At 45.5% G+C, this 16,090-nt stretch overlaps 1 protein-coding gene across 1 annotated transcript in view; it reads right to left on the bottom strand.

The window, feature by feature from the left end:
- The window catches only part of abcb5 (ATP-binding cassette, sub-family B (MDR/TAP), member 5), a 190,218-nt gene that overhangs the window by 75,850 nt on the left and 98,278 nt on the right, over positions 1 to 16,090 (bottom strand). The window contains exon 16 of the mRNA XM_072509204.1: positions 7,895 to 8,056. Within this exon, the coding sequence (XP_072365305.1) occupies positions 7,895 to 8,056 (162 nt within the window). The remainder of the gene's footprint in view (positions 1 to 7,894; positions 8,057 to 16,090) is intronic.

The following is a 16,090-nucleotide window of genomic DNA, read 5'->3' as shown; positions in this document are numbered from 1 at the left end:
AGCAAACAGTGCCACCAGTAGGAAGAGTTGAAATGATTTTAACTAAAGCCCAAGATGTACCAGTGATATCTAAACCAAATCCTACATTATTGCAAGCTGCTACTGACATGAAAACAATGAATACACTGATTGAATTTCCACAGGGGGAGTCTGGCCAAATGAATTATCTTTCAAGGACACTTTTACAACAGAACACACCGTTATCTTACTCTGAGACCGACCTCGAAAGTCTGATGGCCCTGATCCAAAAGCCTCTCATGGCAGCTTTAATAGACTGTGAGATTTTTAAACACCAAAAGTCTATTCGGTTGAGCAACGAGCCTCGTGGCAAAGTGTAATACAACTTAACCCATTAAGCACCAAACAGCTTGTAGTTGAAGTGATAAAGACAACAGCCTGGGTTTTAAACCATTTAAAAGACCTATCAAAAACCCATTTTGTCACTGGTTTAAAACCAGAACTGTCTGCAGCTTTAAACTTGATCCTACCCAGACCTCAGTCCAAAATTGCAACTGCTGAAAAAAGCACGTCAATCGTTGCCTCTCCTCCTACGTTAACGACAAATCTGTCCAGAAGAGATATGACATTCCTTTCTCGTGTTGAAGACGGCCATTTTGCGAGTTTCAGATTTCTTGATTACAAACTGGTCTCCTATGATGAAGGCCCGCCTCCTGGCTACAGGGATACACCCCAAGTCACGTATCGCTAAAGAATTGCCAAGAACTGTTAACTTGAGAAAACTGTCATTATTTTGAATGTTGCTTTATTAATTTTAAGAAATTAACATATCTTGTTAGCTGTGCTTCCTTTAACAGAGTTGTCGAATTTGTCTACAGAAAACCAAGTTCATTCAGTGCAAGATTGATTCAGTCATATATTCAATAAGTTATTGTGTTTGATATTTTAAAATAAATGTTTAAAATTAGCTTGGAAATTAAAACTTCAGACAATGTGGAAGCTGTTACACATAATTTTTATTAAAAGCAAATCTATGTTCCAAGAGAACACATTGCGGGAATTTGGCAGCAATCCAACTTTTACTCCCAATCCATTTGAGTGACATTTATTTTTTTAAAAGTTTGAGAAAGATGCGAATGGCATCATTCCACCTCTACATCCCTTTTTGTTTCTGCAGGAAAATTAACCCTTTCAACAGGCTTTTGTGTATAATCCAGAAGATGTCAAAGACTTGGCAATTCACATCCAATACAAAGTTTAAAAAAAAACTTGACCAACCCTTTGATTACACTCTTTCGGGTTGACTTTCCAATTGGTTGGGTGGCACAGGAATTAACATCATTAAGGGACTTTTCCTATTTTGCATATTTGGATTTATCATTTACGTACTAATGTTGCTGATCAGATACTTTGGCTAATGCATGCCTACCCATAGTACCCCACCAATCCACATGGTTCATATTTATTCATATGCACCACTGGCCAATAACATCAAAATGGAAAGTTTCTGTTGAACTATTATTTACTGCATTATTATTCATTTATTAGTGAATTCTTATTAATAATTTATTACTAAATCATATACTAAACTTCAGTTATTTTACTGTATAATCATTTTATTTGTATACATGAAATTATTATTATTAATTGTTTATTACTGAATTATGTAATCATGATATCAACTTTTTAAAATCAGTATATCAATGTTTTAAGCAATACTAAGGAAAGAAAAGTTGGATCCACGCATCACATGTGAAGCACGTGTATCAATATTAAGATCTGTAAAATGTTTACCGTAATATTCATTCTCAGTTATTTGATTGGTTTTGTAAATGTTGAACCAGAACTGAATAAGAACACATTTCTTTACACATCTAGGATATATGCTAAAAATTTCAACATTTCCAATTGTTGGGTATGCATTGCAACTCCTACTAACTCAGGAGAGGTATTCCCTTCTTAACTATTCCCTTTAATACTTCAGAAACAGCAGAATGGTACATCTATCAAAGCGCCCCTCGCTCTGTAGTGCTCCTTCTGGAGCATATTCATGTGAAAAAGGAAGGGACAAGATTTATTTACAGAAATTTATTAACTTATGGAAATCTGCAGGCTATCCACTAAACACCTATTCAGGATGGCACCAACTTAAATGTAACCCTAACAATAATCCTCAATATATTAGCCTCGCAAATAATATTAAACAAAAAGGATCAATATGCCTCATTAGTAATCACTCTGAAGGAATGAAAATGGGCAATAGTGTTTGTACTAATTATTTAGATGTTAACACAGCTTATAAATGTACACAAAATGTATTACAAAGAACTAAACGGTCCTCAAAAATAACAGGCATACGTAACATCACAAATAATAAAACATTTTCAGATCAGTGGTACTTAGAAGATATTTACTTATATTCTGCTTATAATGGGACTTATTTTATTTGTGATGATAGAGCATATTCTTGGCTCCCAAAATACTTGTCAGGATCTTGCTATTTAGGATTTAGTACCTGCCATCCATCATCTTCCTCATCTCCCTTATGTTTCAGAACCAGCCACTCAAAGAAATAAACATTCCATAATCTTATGAGATGCAATTTATGCTAGAGCTATTCCTTTCTGTTGGGAAGTAAGGATGTGCAATGAATTGAATAAAATAACAACCATCATACAAAACATAGCCGATTACACTGCCACTGCCCTAGGTAACATTTCTGACGAAATGCGAGCAATTCGAACCGTGGCATTACAAAATCGAATGGCACTTGACTATGTGCTAGTCGAAAAAGGTGGCACCTGCGCCCTGATTGGTGCGGAGTGTTGCACTTTCATTCCAGATAACTCACAGGAAGTTAAAGATCTGACATCATATATCCAAAAGGAAATCAAGAAACTTGATCCACCGCCAGTTATCTCTATCGGGGAGAAACTTTGCGGGTGGTTGGGACACACTGGAATGTCCATAGTAAGAATAATCTTATTCTCCTGTGTAGCTGGATTCATCATTTACATAACATGCCAATGTACCAAGTGCATCAAAGAACTATTTGTTAAATGCAGGGGACCGACTGTCAGAATGATTCACACTAACCCTACTGCACCACCATTAGATGAAGTAGAAATGAAGTATTATTGTTGAAATGTTACTGATCAATCAATTATTTGACTGTATTATTAACATATTGTTAATATATTAATACTGAATCAGTAGAATCAAATTTGATTAATTGATTAATTGTTATTTTATAATAATGATTCTTTAAGAATTATAATAATTTTTGCAGAAATGCTTTTAATGCAATGCTGGCCCACTCTATTGTTTAAAACTGCAATGACAATATGAATGTGTTATTCTTTGCGTTTTACCTATCCTATCGCATTAATTGTATCTTTTATCTTATTGTGATATATCTCACTTATTCTTTCGATTTATCAAAGCGGGGACTGTAGAAACCAACTCTTTTCTAATACACCTGATAGGTACAAGAAAGCTATTTAGCATAAATATTAAGCCCTAGTTTTAAATACCCATTTTAAATTAAGGATTTCAACACTCATAATCTCAGGTAATTTCAAAACATATAGCTTCAACAGAACAGAGACACAAAACAGCATGACACAGCATAATTCCATTATAGATTAAAACAGCACTTTTACTGAGCTAACAAATACATTTCCAAGACAGTTTGACACTATACTTGTGCTGTACCATTTAGCAGATCAATGACAAAGTAACACCAGAGCAACGCCATAGTAACATGAAGGCACCATTGTTCATAATGTGGATAAGAGCTAAGTCAGCAGAGAACCAGTTTAAACTGGTCACGATAACAGCACTGATTCGCATTCCATAATATGCACAAGTATTCAGACATGAAACATTTAAAATTAAGGTTGCACATTGAAGATTGACAACTAACCGTCAAATCAAACTCATTTGATTCTAACCCAAACCAATTAGGATTACATGGGGGTGTAGATGGATGGCTAAAGACTGATATGATTTTGTATTACCGTGAGAGTCCGTACGACCATCTTCATTCATGAATCATCTATACTTTCATCTAAACTATTCGCTGTCTCTATACTTTCACTTTTCCACTCTAACTCTTGAAGTAAATGCAAGCTGTTTTGCCGTAAGCAAGAAACCATTTCTGTATTATTTTGAAAGTTAAATTGTGTGCAAGTTGCTTCTCTCTAAGTCCTTTTTGCTAGCCGGACTTATTAGAGAATAAGATTTAAGTGTCTCTCAATTGTAATCAAATAGAGGCAATAAACGATTCTTATTTGCACCCGAGAAGTTTTAACTCAAATTTCTACTGAGTGTTAGTGTCGCAAGTGCCACTAAATCCGCATGGTAGATCTCTACAGCATTTAAGCACTAAAATGAAAATTTAAATTTCAGACATTGGGGGCTGTTCACACTTCTGCTTGCATGGTTTAAGTGCGGCCAATGAAACACCTTGGGCGGGATTCTCCATTAGCTGACGCCAACATCAGGAAATTTGATTTGGCGGACAATAGCTTTTGGCGGCAAAATCGCTGCAGGTGCCTATTTTCCGCCAAATGGCAGTTCTCCGTCATCTCGAAAATAGCGTCAATGCGTTTCACTCCGCACGTACAGTAGACACCATTTGCATATCATTAGTGGGCCCGACCAAGTATTCTCCAGGGCCTCCGCGATTCTCCGCCTCCAATGGGCCAAGTTCCCAACGGTGTGGTTCACTTCTGCGTTTAAAAATCGTGATACCGGCGTGGCGGCTGCTGATGGAGAATGATGAGGTGTGGAAAGTATCCAACATCACCATAGTTTGCTGACAGTTATGCTGCTGGCCGGGGGACTTCTGCCATGGCTGGGGGACTAGAGGAGGTGGGGGGGAGGGGCGGGGGGGGGGCTGTCCAGGAGGTGGGCTGTGGGGTTGGGGTGGACAGACACAGAGCGCCATTGCTGCAGCCTGCAAGGCAGCCATGCAGCTGCGCACAACGCTAACAACCCACTTTGAACCTGGTGACATATCGGTGTACTCCCAGGGCACCCCCCTGGGTGCCCTCTGGACCCAGTAAATCCATGAGCTGTATGGGCGTGCTCCAGCTAAACCAGTGCCATCTTTTTGGCTGGGATAAGTGTGTGTAGGGAGTGTAATGTGAATGTGCAGCTGCAGTTTGTCAGCCTAATGAGTGTCGATCATGGGCCCGGTGAATCCGGCACCATTTTTCAGTGGAATCGAATGTGTTCCACGCGGCACCTGTGCTAGCCCCTCAATGGTAGCGGAATTGGTCCAGGTGCAGCACCAGTTTTTCTGGCGTAAAATTGCATGGATTCCCCGTTGACGTCAACCCTTAGGGCTGAATTCTCTGCCGTCGGGATTCTCCGTTGCACCGGCAGCCCGGGTGTTTGCCGACAGCGTGGGGCTGCCCCACAATGGGAAACCCCATTGGCTAGCCTGGGGTTGAACTCCTGACTCCCGTGCCAAAAATGGCCAGAGAGTGGCTGGGTCCATGGCCACCATGAGCAGGTTTCCCCCCTTACCCCCATGGTGCCAGATGCGCCATGGTCTGGTAGATATGTCGCACTGTCATCCTATCAGCCGGCGTCTTCAACGGTATGCCTGGTCCAGCAGGTCCTCAAATGACAGGCGCTGCCGAGGGTAGGCTCCTTCGCACCTCCTGCTCCTCGGCCTGTTGGGCAGCTCGCTCTCCATCCTGGGGGGCTGCCTCCTGTCCCTCTGCAGTACACTCCGCTGCATCATACTCACTGCTGCATGCTCCCTCTTCCTCCTCGAGCAGCTCCAGCTTTTACAGCTGCAGGGTATCCCCCAAGGCTGCGGTGACCAGAGGAAGGCCACCATTGCTGGTTGAATTCCAATATCCATTGTCTGCAGGAGGTGAAAGGCCAACATGTTAGCTTGGTGCGTACTCCCGTGCCCAACCAGGTTCACTGGGCTACATGATGGCCTGGGTTGGGACCGTGGGCACTGCCCCGCATGTCCCCCATCCCCCCAACTCCACTTCTCTGCCCCATTGTTGCCCGGCACCATGGGGACTCTGGCCCTGGGTGCCAGGGGTACCGTCGGCTGGCACGTCCCTTGTCAGCGGTATGCTCCGCACTGCAGCTCCCACCCAGTTCCCCCATAGGAGCTACTCTGCTCGTTCTCCTGGGTGGGCCGCCTGCTGCCCCGCTGGCCGATGGTGGTCGGTTGGGTAGTTGGGTGGGTATAGCGGTGGGTAGGGCGAGGGTTGGGGGCACCCATATGGCCGGTGTCACTCTTCAGAACCAGGGGCCAAGGTGAGTGGTCAGTGGGGTGCACAGCAGGATGGCTGCCTTTCAAGCCGCGGCAACCGCGGTCTGTGACTGGACACCATCCCAGTCCCATGTGGGGGGGGGGGGGGGAGGGTCGCCTTGGCCATTCGGACTGTTCCCTCGTCACACACACCCCTCCCCTGGCCGTGGCAGGGCCCCCCCACCCCAGCCAGTGTCCGTCCCGGCAGCCCACAGTTGAGCTTCGCTGTGTCCACCTACTCTTTCTCTTCCCCCATCAGCCAAGGCGCCGGCTTCAAGCTTTTCAAAAGCACAAGTGATCTGCGCTGTCTGGAACTCGGCCGATCGGAGGCGGAGAATCGTGGAGGCCACAGAGAGTACCAGGTCAATTACATGCAACCGGTGTTTACTGTACGTGCATTCTGGAACGCATTGACGCCGTTGTCGAGGTGACGGAGAATTGCGATTTGGTGTCAAATCGACGCCAACTGCGATTTTGCCGTCGGAATTTATTCTCCACCAAATCGTGTTTTGCCAACCAAGAATTCTGCCCAAGGTCTTTGCAAGCAAAATTAGAAAGCTGTGTCAGTCACAGTGAATCAAAATAATTAAGACTGATTTTTTAAAATCACAGAATCATGGAATTATTATCGCGCAGAAGGAAGCCATTTGGCCCATCAGGCAGGATTCTCCGGCCATGTGCTGGCAACGGGATTCTCTGTTCCCACCAGCAGTGCACCCCAGCCCGTGGGTTTCCCAGCGGCATGGGGTGGTTTCAATGGGAAATCCCATTGACAAGCAGAGGGACTAGAGAATCTCGCTGCCAGCGAATGATGTGGCCAAATTCTCTGACCTGGCTAGCAGCAGTAGCGGGGCAGACTGGTAATGGAGAATCCCAGCCATTGTGTCTGCACTGGGTCTCCAAATGAGCATTGTGACTTATTACCATTCTTCTGCCTTTTTCCCGTATAGCTACACATTGTTTCTATTTAAGTAATCATCTAACCCCCTCTTGAATGCCTCGATTGAACCTGCCTCCACCACACTTCCAGGCGGTGCATTCCAGAACCAAACCACTCACTGTGTGAAAAAAAAAATTCTCACATCACATTTGTTTATTTTGTGAATCACTTTCAATCTGTTTCCTCTGGTTCTTGCCCCTTTTAAAAGTGGGAACAGTTTCTCCCTATCTACTCTGACCAGACTCCACAAGATTTTTAACATCTCGATCAAATCTACTCTTGTCCTTCTTCTCTCCAAGGAAAACAGTCCCAACCTCTTCAAACTATCTACATTACCGCAGTTTCTCTCTCCAGGAACCAGTTTTATTAACCTCTTCTGCACTCTCTCCAATGTGTTCACATTTTTCCTTTCATGTGGTGCCCAGTATTGGTACACAATATTCCAACTGAGGTCTAACTAGTATTTTGTACAAGTGCAGCATAACCTCCTTGCTCTTGTACTCTATGCCCCTGTTAATTAAAGTCCAGAATACTATATGCATTATTAACTGCTCTCTCCACCTGTCCTGCCACCTTCAATGATCTAATCACATATACACCCAGGACCGTTTGCTCCTGCACTCCTTTATGGAATTTTAGCCCTCATTTTATATTATTTCTCCATGTTCTTCTGACCAAAATGTGTTCTGGTGAAGATTCTTTCAGCTTACCTGCTGCATGACCAGGGAATAGTAGATCCCCTTTCTGTTCATGAGCTCACTGTGTGTTCCCTCTTCAGTGATCATTCCTTTGTTAAAGGCAGCAATAACATCAGCTGTGCGGATAGTTGAGAGGCGATGGGCAATCACAATGGTAGTGCGACCTGCTCTTGCCTGCAGTGAAAACAGACTGATTAGGGAAGGTATTACCAACTCTTACTCACTGGGTTCATAAACAATCAGCAAATCTCAAAGATTGGGCAGATTCTAACAAACATTTAGCAAAGTGTCAGGCTCAGACAAAACACTGGCGTGTAACTCCCAAGTTGTACAAGTTTTCTCACGGACTCTTGAGCCTCCTCATCAAAAAAAAAGAATGGGCATGGTTTATGCTGTCACTCTGGCGGGGCAGGACCTCAGAGTCGGGAAGCGGGCCCAAGAGATCAAGCCAACGCACCCCCCCCCCCCCCCCCCCCGTCACCTGCCAAACATTATTGCACCCCTCTCCCACCCACCCCCCTCCACAGGACTCCCAATTGGGTATACCCCTGGCACTGCCCCGCGGCACAGATTGGCACTGTAACCACGGAGAGATCCCCCTCGACTGCCTCACCCTGGCCAAACCTGTTGTCAACCTCGCCAAAGTGACATCCCGTAGGTGAAGTATGAGTATTTAGTGAGGGGGCCGCTAATAACATTGAAATGTATTCAAATTGATTAAAATGAGGTTCATGCCCTTTGTGGGCCTGAATCTTGTGAAGTCACCAGCTAGGGACAGGGAAAATAGGGAAACGTGATCTCTGCAGAGAAAATCACATTTCCTGATTTCTGCGAGATTATCCGCACGCACCGCCGATCCCACAGACAGGAGTGTGGGCTCAAGATCGGGGCCATAATTTTACATACACAGTGCTGAATTGTTTTGTATCACAGGCCTTGTAGTTAATCAGTGTGAATATTACCATATGAAACTCCTTTGTCTGCCTTCTCAAGTTGTTCACTTTGGCAGGAAGAATAAAAAAGCAGAGTATTACTAAAATACTCTGAGAATAACTGCAGAATTCTGAGGTGCAGATCAATCTCGGTGATATAGTGCTTGAATCACAAAGAAATAGTACGCAGGTACAACACACAAATCAAGGAGGCTAATGGAATGCTATCCATTATTCTGAGAGGAATTGAACTATTCGTAACATTTACTTCAAATCGATTATTGTCTCCATTAAAAGTACAGTCAAAGGAATTTCAGGTTTAGGTGGATGGCTAAATGGCTGGGAAATGTTGGTAAGTTTGAAACCTGACTGACATGATCCCTTTAATTTATAGCATTCCTGGTATGCATTCTGATCCCAGCAGGAAACCTCCGCAAAGCAGTTGGTTTAGTAATTTTAATGTACAAACAAGCAACCATTAGTCGCTTTAACTAAGGATTCTGGTTTCAACAATCTGAGCATGGTTCTCCCAAACTGTCTGCAGCTCACCAGGGTCAACAAGGTGAGAGAAACTGTTCAATTAAACAGACAACCTGGCAACCTTTTAAACAATGAAACTATGGTCTACGGTCCGAGGTGAATTTTGGGTGCAAATATAGAGGCCAGGAGAAAGGAGTTCAAAGAAAGTGTTTCACTAATTGAATTAAGCCTTAATATAATGCCATTAGCATGGCTATACATACCCAGATTATTAACCTTGCACAGCCATGAAGTGTTTCTCGTCCACTTGCTATTTCTCCGATGTGGTACAACCCCAATGGTTTTAGCAAGGCGCATTATACGTTATGGCTGAGTGCCCAGAAATCCATTAGCCTGTTGAAACACCTGAGCCCCAGGAGAACACACTAGGTTGATAGCTCTGGTACTCTGATCACTGCTGTCAATTTCACAATGTTTATTTAATGGGCAATGTTAATGGGAGGCATGGTAGCACAGTGGTTTGCTCTGTTGCTACACAGCACCAGGGACCCGGATTCGATTCCTGGCTTGGGTCACTGTCTGTGCGGAGACTGCACGTTCTCCCCATGTCTGGGTAGGTTTTCTCTGGGTGCTCCAGTTTCCTCCTCCTAGTCCCAAAAGGCATGCCTGTTAGGTGAATTGGACGCCCTAAATTCTCCCTCAGCGTACCCGAACAGGTGCCGAAGTGTGGCAGCTCGGGGATTCTCACAGTAACTTCCTTGCAGTGTTAATGTAAGCCTACTTGTGACATTCATAAAGATTATTTAACAAGACGAGGAGGATTCAAGTGTTTGCAGTTTCTAATGCTGATACTTTAAAGTGTCTAGATGATTGGCATTTTTGCTATCCTGTAGTAAAAAGGAAAGTGGAAGGTTAGCAATGAATGATTATTGTTATTAAGCTTTTGTTACAGATCCTATTATAAATGTGGATGCCTTCTGGGGCAACGTTAGCATACCTACCTCTGAGCTGGAAACAGCAATTTAGGACTGATGGTCAATAACATGACCAAACAGGTTGATCATTATCCTATAGATCCTTCCAATTTGCCTGCTGGCAGGCACAGTCCCTGGTTGTCACACAGTGGAATGCAACGGCAAACTAATGCGGTAACTTAACAAGTATAACCGTGGAACATTTCTCATGGAAGTCTATGATGGACAATAACCTTTTAGGGCATGGTGCATGGAGGAGGATTGTCACTATTGGGTTCACTGGTTCAATACAGAGTGGATGAATGGGCATGCGGAGCCATTGCAGCTGGATGAGTGTGCATTAGGTTGCATGGAGGGCATAAGGGGTATGGATTTGCCTTTCAAAAGGTTCCCTCATGTAAACTGTGGTTCATGACTCCTTGAGGTGTCATGGACAATGGCTCTTTGAAAAGCTGGTCTGATTCCATGGAAATTGCAGAGGACCTATCCCTGCAATGAAACGATCCAGGTCAGGAGTGCAGGGAGTCGGCCCATGCCCTGAACTAGCCCACATCTTTAAAAGGCCCTGGTGAAAATTGGAAACCCCAGACTTTGGGTTGGGAATATGGGAATCAGGTACGAGCTGCTGTTTATAAAGGCCTGTCAAGCTTAACTAACTCTACAAAATCCCAGCCCACTGTATATCCCAGCACCTTCCCTTATGCTGACCCTTTCTTAAAAAATATTCTTTCTCCTATTTTCTCACCTCTTGTTTTCTTTAATGGTTTTTTTTTTCATTAATGGTTATTTCTTGCTTGTCTAATAGAACTGTTTACTTCCCCTAACAATCTTTCCACTAAATATTTCCTCTGTGTCTATGTGCACTCTGTCTTCTCCTCCTTCTTCTGATTTTATCAGCACATTTTTCATTTCTGAAGGGTAAGAAGTTGAAATGTTGACTTTGGGCGTGACTGATCCGAGAAAAATCTATGTCCAGTTTTGGATGCTTTTAGCAGGGTGTTTCTCGGGGTCTGCAGTGCCGAGAAACACCCAGATATTTAATGGCATTTCTTTTGGCTTCCGAGAGATTCTGATGGCCACACTTAAGAGTCTTTTCCTGCTTGCGAGCCCAGCAAGAAAGATTCCTCACAGAATGGGGCGCCATTTTGGAACACTGCCATGATCTTTCCTCCGCCCCTTTCAGCTCCCCCCCTCAACCTGTCTGGGATTTCTTCAGGACAGGCTTCTCTCATAGAATCATAGAATTTACAGTGCAGAAGGAGGCCATACGGCCCATCGAGTCTGCACCGGCCCTTGGAAAGAGCATCCTACTTAAGCCCACACCATCACCCTATCCATGTAACCCAACAACCCCACCTAACCTTTTTGGACACTAAGGATCATTTTATCATGGCCAATCCACCTAACCTGCACATCTTTGGACTGTGGGAGAAAACCGGAGCACCCAATGGAAACCCACGCACACACGGGGAGAACGCGCAGACTACATACAGGCAGTGACCCAAGCCAGGAATCGAACCTGGGGCCCTGGAGCTGTGATGCAACTGTGCTACCCACTATGCTAACGTGCTGTCTCTTGTGCAGGGTGTTCCCTGAGCAGGCGCTCTGCCTCTAGCCTCCGTGCGTTGCGGCAAAAAAGACATGTTAACAAAATGAGTACTCCCTTGTCCATCCAAGTTCAACAGACAACATGGTGACCCTGAGTTGCACTTCAGCTCCACCCTCCACATGCCTCCCCTAAATCCACCCCCAAGCCATTCCCCCTGTATGTTGATTTCCACACTGTACCCCTGCCCCCATCAAAGAGTGGCACCAGGGAGCCTCTATCCTCACCATCCGTCCCTGTAGCTGCTGAAACCCATATTAGTAATAGGCTCTGCTGCCTCTGCCCTGCTTCCCCAGTGTGGTTGACTGTGAGTGCTTCATGGGGTGGGTTGTGTGTTATCCCGCCAGCAGGATGGCACCTGGTTGCGCGGTGGAGAGGGTCATGGTGTATCAACAATCGCCTCCTTGCTTAGGGGCTTATGTGTGAGCAGTCCTACAGATCGGGGTGAAGCAGGGCAGTGTACGCCTGCTTTCAGCGTAGCTGCAGTGTGATGTGGGTCCTGGGTATGACATGCAGGATGTGACCAGAGACAGGATGGATAGGAGCAGGGGCACAGTGGGCAGGCATGGCTTGGAGACAGCTGGTGGTCCTGTGGAGTGGGCTAGCTGATAGTGTGTTCAGGTATCTGCCCTGAGAGGGACAGTGTGCCAGGGAGGGTGCCAAGGACCATGGTGCATGTATCCCTTGTTTGGGGTGAGCTCTGCCATTCCCCTGCTTCCCCTGCAGTGGGACTGTGCTTCTGATGAGCGCACTGAGGAGTGGCAGCACCTGGTGCGTCACTGATTGAGCTTGGCCACACCCATCCTGTTGATGGGTTAGCTGGGGTCTGAGGGTTTCCAGAGGGGCTCGCAAATGACCAGCGATTCTGTGAACATTTACAGAACACAGTGAGCAGTCAGCAGAGTTAGCAGCCAGGGACCTGTAACGTGTACCAAATGGGTGCTTTTAAAACAATCAGCAATGGTAGCCTGAGCCAGGCCATCCCAATCCCGAAGGGGACACACAAATCCACGGACCTGTCACCAAGTCATTCCCTGTGGCACCCCCAGGTCCTGGCAGCAAGCGGTACAATTTTTAAAAGTTTTTTAACCTTTGCTTCCCTTCTCACTCAGCCTCAGCAGCCATGGTACCCTGTGCCTGTTTGTAACTACCTGTAGTAAATTCTGCCCACATGACCTCTGCCTGAGCATCTCGAAGGCCCGGAGCATAGTGGGTCAAATGCGCAAAACACATTTAAAGTGGTGGCACGGTGGTGCAGTGTTTAGCGCTGCTGCCTCCTGGCGTCCAGGACCCGGGTTCGATCCTGGCCCCGACACTCTCCGTGTGGAGTTTGCACCTTGTCCCCTGTCTGCGTGGGTCTCACCCCCAAAACCCAAAGATGTGCAGGGTAGGTAGATTGGCGACACTAAATTGCGCCTTAATTGGAAATTTTTAAAAAACAACATATAAATGCATGCAACTGCCGGTTTTGCATTCCGCCCACGGCGCAGGGCGCAAACTTCGTTATCACCACTAGGGAAGGACTGGGGCATGGCTCCCGAATCAGCGCTGGGCACGGACCTCGATTTTGGCCGGACGCCTGATTGCGATTCGCGTTTCAGTGAGAACTTTACTTTCTTCGAAGTAAAGTAGTCCCAACAGGTTTTGTTTTTCAAATTCCAAACATATGTTTGCTAATTTTAGTGCATTTCATTTCAGTGTTTTAATACTGTATCTTCTATAAGTCTATCAAACCAAATACAGAAAAAAGCAGAAAAAGCTGGAACTCCAAAGTAGGTCAGTTAGTGTTTGAAGAAAGAACATGCGGCGTGATTTTACGACCTTGTTGCGCCCAACCTGGAGATTTGCAACTCTCGGAACGCCTCACAAGATTTAACGAAATCTTGCGAGATGTTTCGATCTGGATCTCGCCTCACTGGAGGTGATCCAGATCTGTATATTTAACTGAGCCATTTCTCCCGGTGCCTGGGAGACCTTGGCAGGGTGCCTTTAGTACTGGTTTCCACAAATGTGGACCAGTTGTAATGGTACATGGGGTTCTCCCAGGCCCCTGGGTGGTCGGGGACAGGGCAGTGTGGCACCCTGGTATTCATTCTTGCACCCGACCTCTATCGAAAAGCAAACTCAGTGTTTACTGTGTTAGTTCAATAAAAAGTCTCATTGAGAATCAGGATTGACCTTTTCAGTGTAAGTTCAATGACCGAGAGTGCATATCAGAATACGGCATGCAGATAGCACATTTCACAGGATTGTTCATTTCCTCATTATAAATTAAAAGATCAAAAATTCCATCATGTACATTCAAATCAGTGTGTATATCTGGGATGCACACCTCTGTACAATTCATCAAATCTACTTGAAACTCTTTGCGGACTTGAACACATAATTAAAGCTAATTCTCTAGTAGTACTGGGGGAGCTAATGGTCTAGTAGTACTGGGGAACGCTGTACCTAAAAGTACAACAACTGGTCATTCATCACATGGATATTTGTAGAATGTTGCTTTGTACAAATTGGATGCCACATTTGTCAATATAAAACAGTACCGACAAGTCAGAAATCTATGTATGTGAATTGTTTTAAAATATTTTCAGAAGAAATAATAGGATAATTTATTTATTTAAAAACTAATGTCACCTTGCCTTACTCGGCAATGATAGTGACAAAATAAGACAGGGCACGATTTAATGCCCAAGGAACAGAGTCCTGTTTTGGACACAAATTGGAGGATGTTTCTCGGCACCGGCAGCACCGAGAATGACCTCGCTATCAAAGGGTCTCTTTTATTTTGGTCTCGGAGAGGAATACCACACTGAGGCCGCACTTACCTCCAACTTTTAAAAGCCCAATCTCTCAACCCCCTCACCGCAGCCTCCTGACCTCCTAATGCCTCAACTTAATTGTTAGAGTGTCCTCGGGTCCCCCCTCACCCTACCTCATATGGGCAGGGCTGCACAGGCCCGATCACTGGCATGGGCAATCTGGCACCTGGGCACTGCCAGCCTTGCACCCTGACAGTGCTCCTGCCAGCATAGCAGTGCATCATGGGAACCTTAGCAGTGCCAGGGTTTCCCTTCCATGGTGCCCAGGTGGCACTACCAGGGTGTCCAGGTGGCACTGCCAAGGTGCTAGTCTAGCAGTGCCAAGGTGTCTAGGTGGAAGGATTGTCAGGGTGCCACCCTGCCCAGATCCCAACCACCTGGGGGCCTCCGATGGCCTGGGAGACCTCTCCCAGGTGCCATTACGGCTGGTCCACGTTTGTTTGGATCAGTGGTAAACGGCGCCATGGCGAGGTCTCTCAGGTGCAGGAATTTGTTTCTGGACCTCAGGAGAATCGGGCGTCGACATATTTAAATGAGCCTAATGTCTCATTAAAAATGTAAATCTGGATCCCATCCAGCGAGGGCGAGATCCAGATCACAACGTCTTGTGAGATCTCGTTAGATCTCATGAGGTGTTCCCAATGTCGCAACGCATCGCTCCTGAGAGGCCTCTCACGAGCTGTAACGGCCTCGTCCCATCACTGAGTTGGGCGCTGCGAGGTCGTTTCATCATGCCCATAGTAACTGAAAAAGGGCTGACATTTGCCATATCGTGGAATATTCAATAGTTTCAGTAGCCCGTGTGCCTTTTTCCATACACCATACAGATATCAATAAAAATAATGAACTTTGGTCGCTTGCACAAAGTGCAGAATTAGTTTTTTATAGCATGCAGAGTATCAAACAGGATACAGTTGAAGCAAGTTATACCCATAGGAATGCAAAGTCTGAAGTTCTTAAAATAAAATATTGCATAAGTATATACTGAATCTGCTAACTTTTCAAACAGAAGGGAATAACTGGTTTGTTTGGCAGAGCTATGAATGTGTCAATGGGCTTACACCCATGGTTAGCACTCCTGGGCTGGATTCTCCGATTTGATGATTAAGTGCTGATGCCGGTGTGGAAACAGTGCCGTTTTGTGCACGAAAAAACGGCGCCAAAGCTGCACGGATCCTCAGTCTGGTGGGGGGCTGGCAGGCATGCAGCGTAAAGTCCAGCTTTACCTGTGAATATGGCCGTACAATTGCCGGGTCAGTGGCCACGCATCTGCATGAAGGCGGCCACGCCGTGCAACATGGCGCCGGCTGCGAGCGGACCCAGCCTGCCAAAAACTGCCCTCCTGTAATCAGCTTTGCCACCCCCGGAATACCCCACACCAGTGCCCCCAGACC

This window comes from Scyliorhinus torazame, chromosome 6 (genome assembly GCF_047496885.1).
Source record: "Scyliorhinus torazame isolate Kashiwa2021f chromosome 6, sScyTor2.1, whole genome shotgun sequence".
Taxonomy (NCBI): Eukaryota; Metazoa; Chordata; class Chondrichthyes; order Carcharhiniformes; family Scyliorhinidae; genus Scyliorhinus; species Scyliorhinus torazame.
This window is presented reverse-complemented; position numbering and strand designations above follow the sequence as displayed.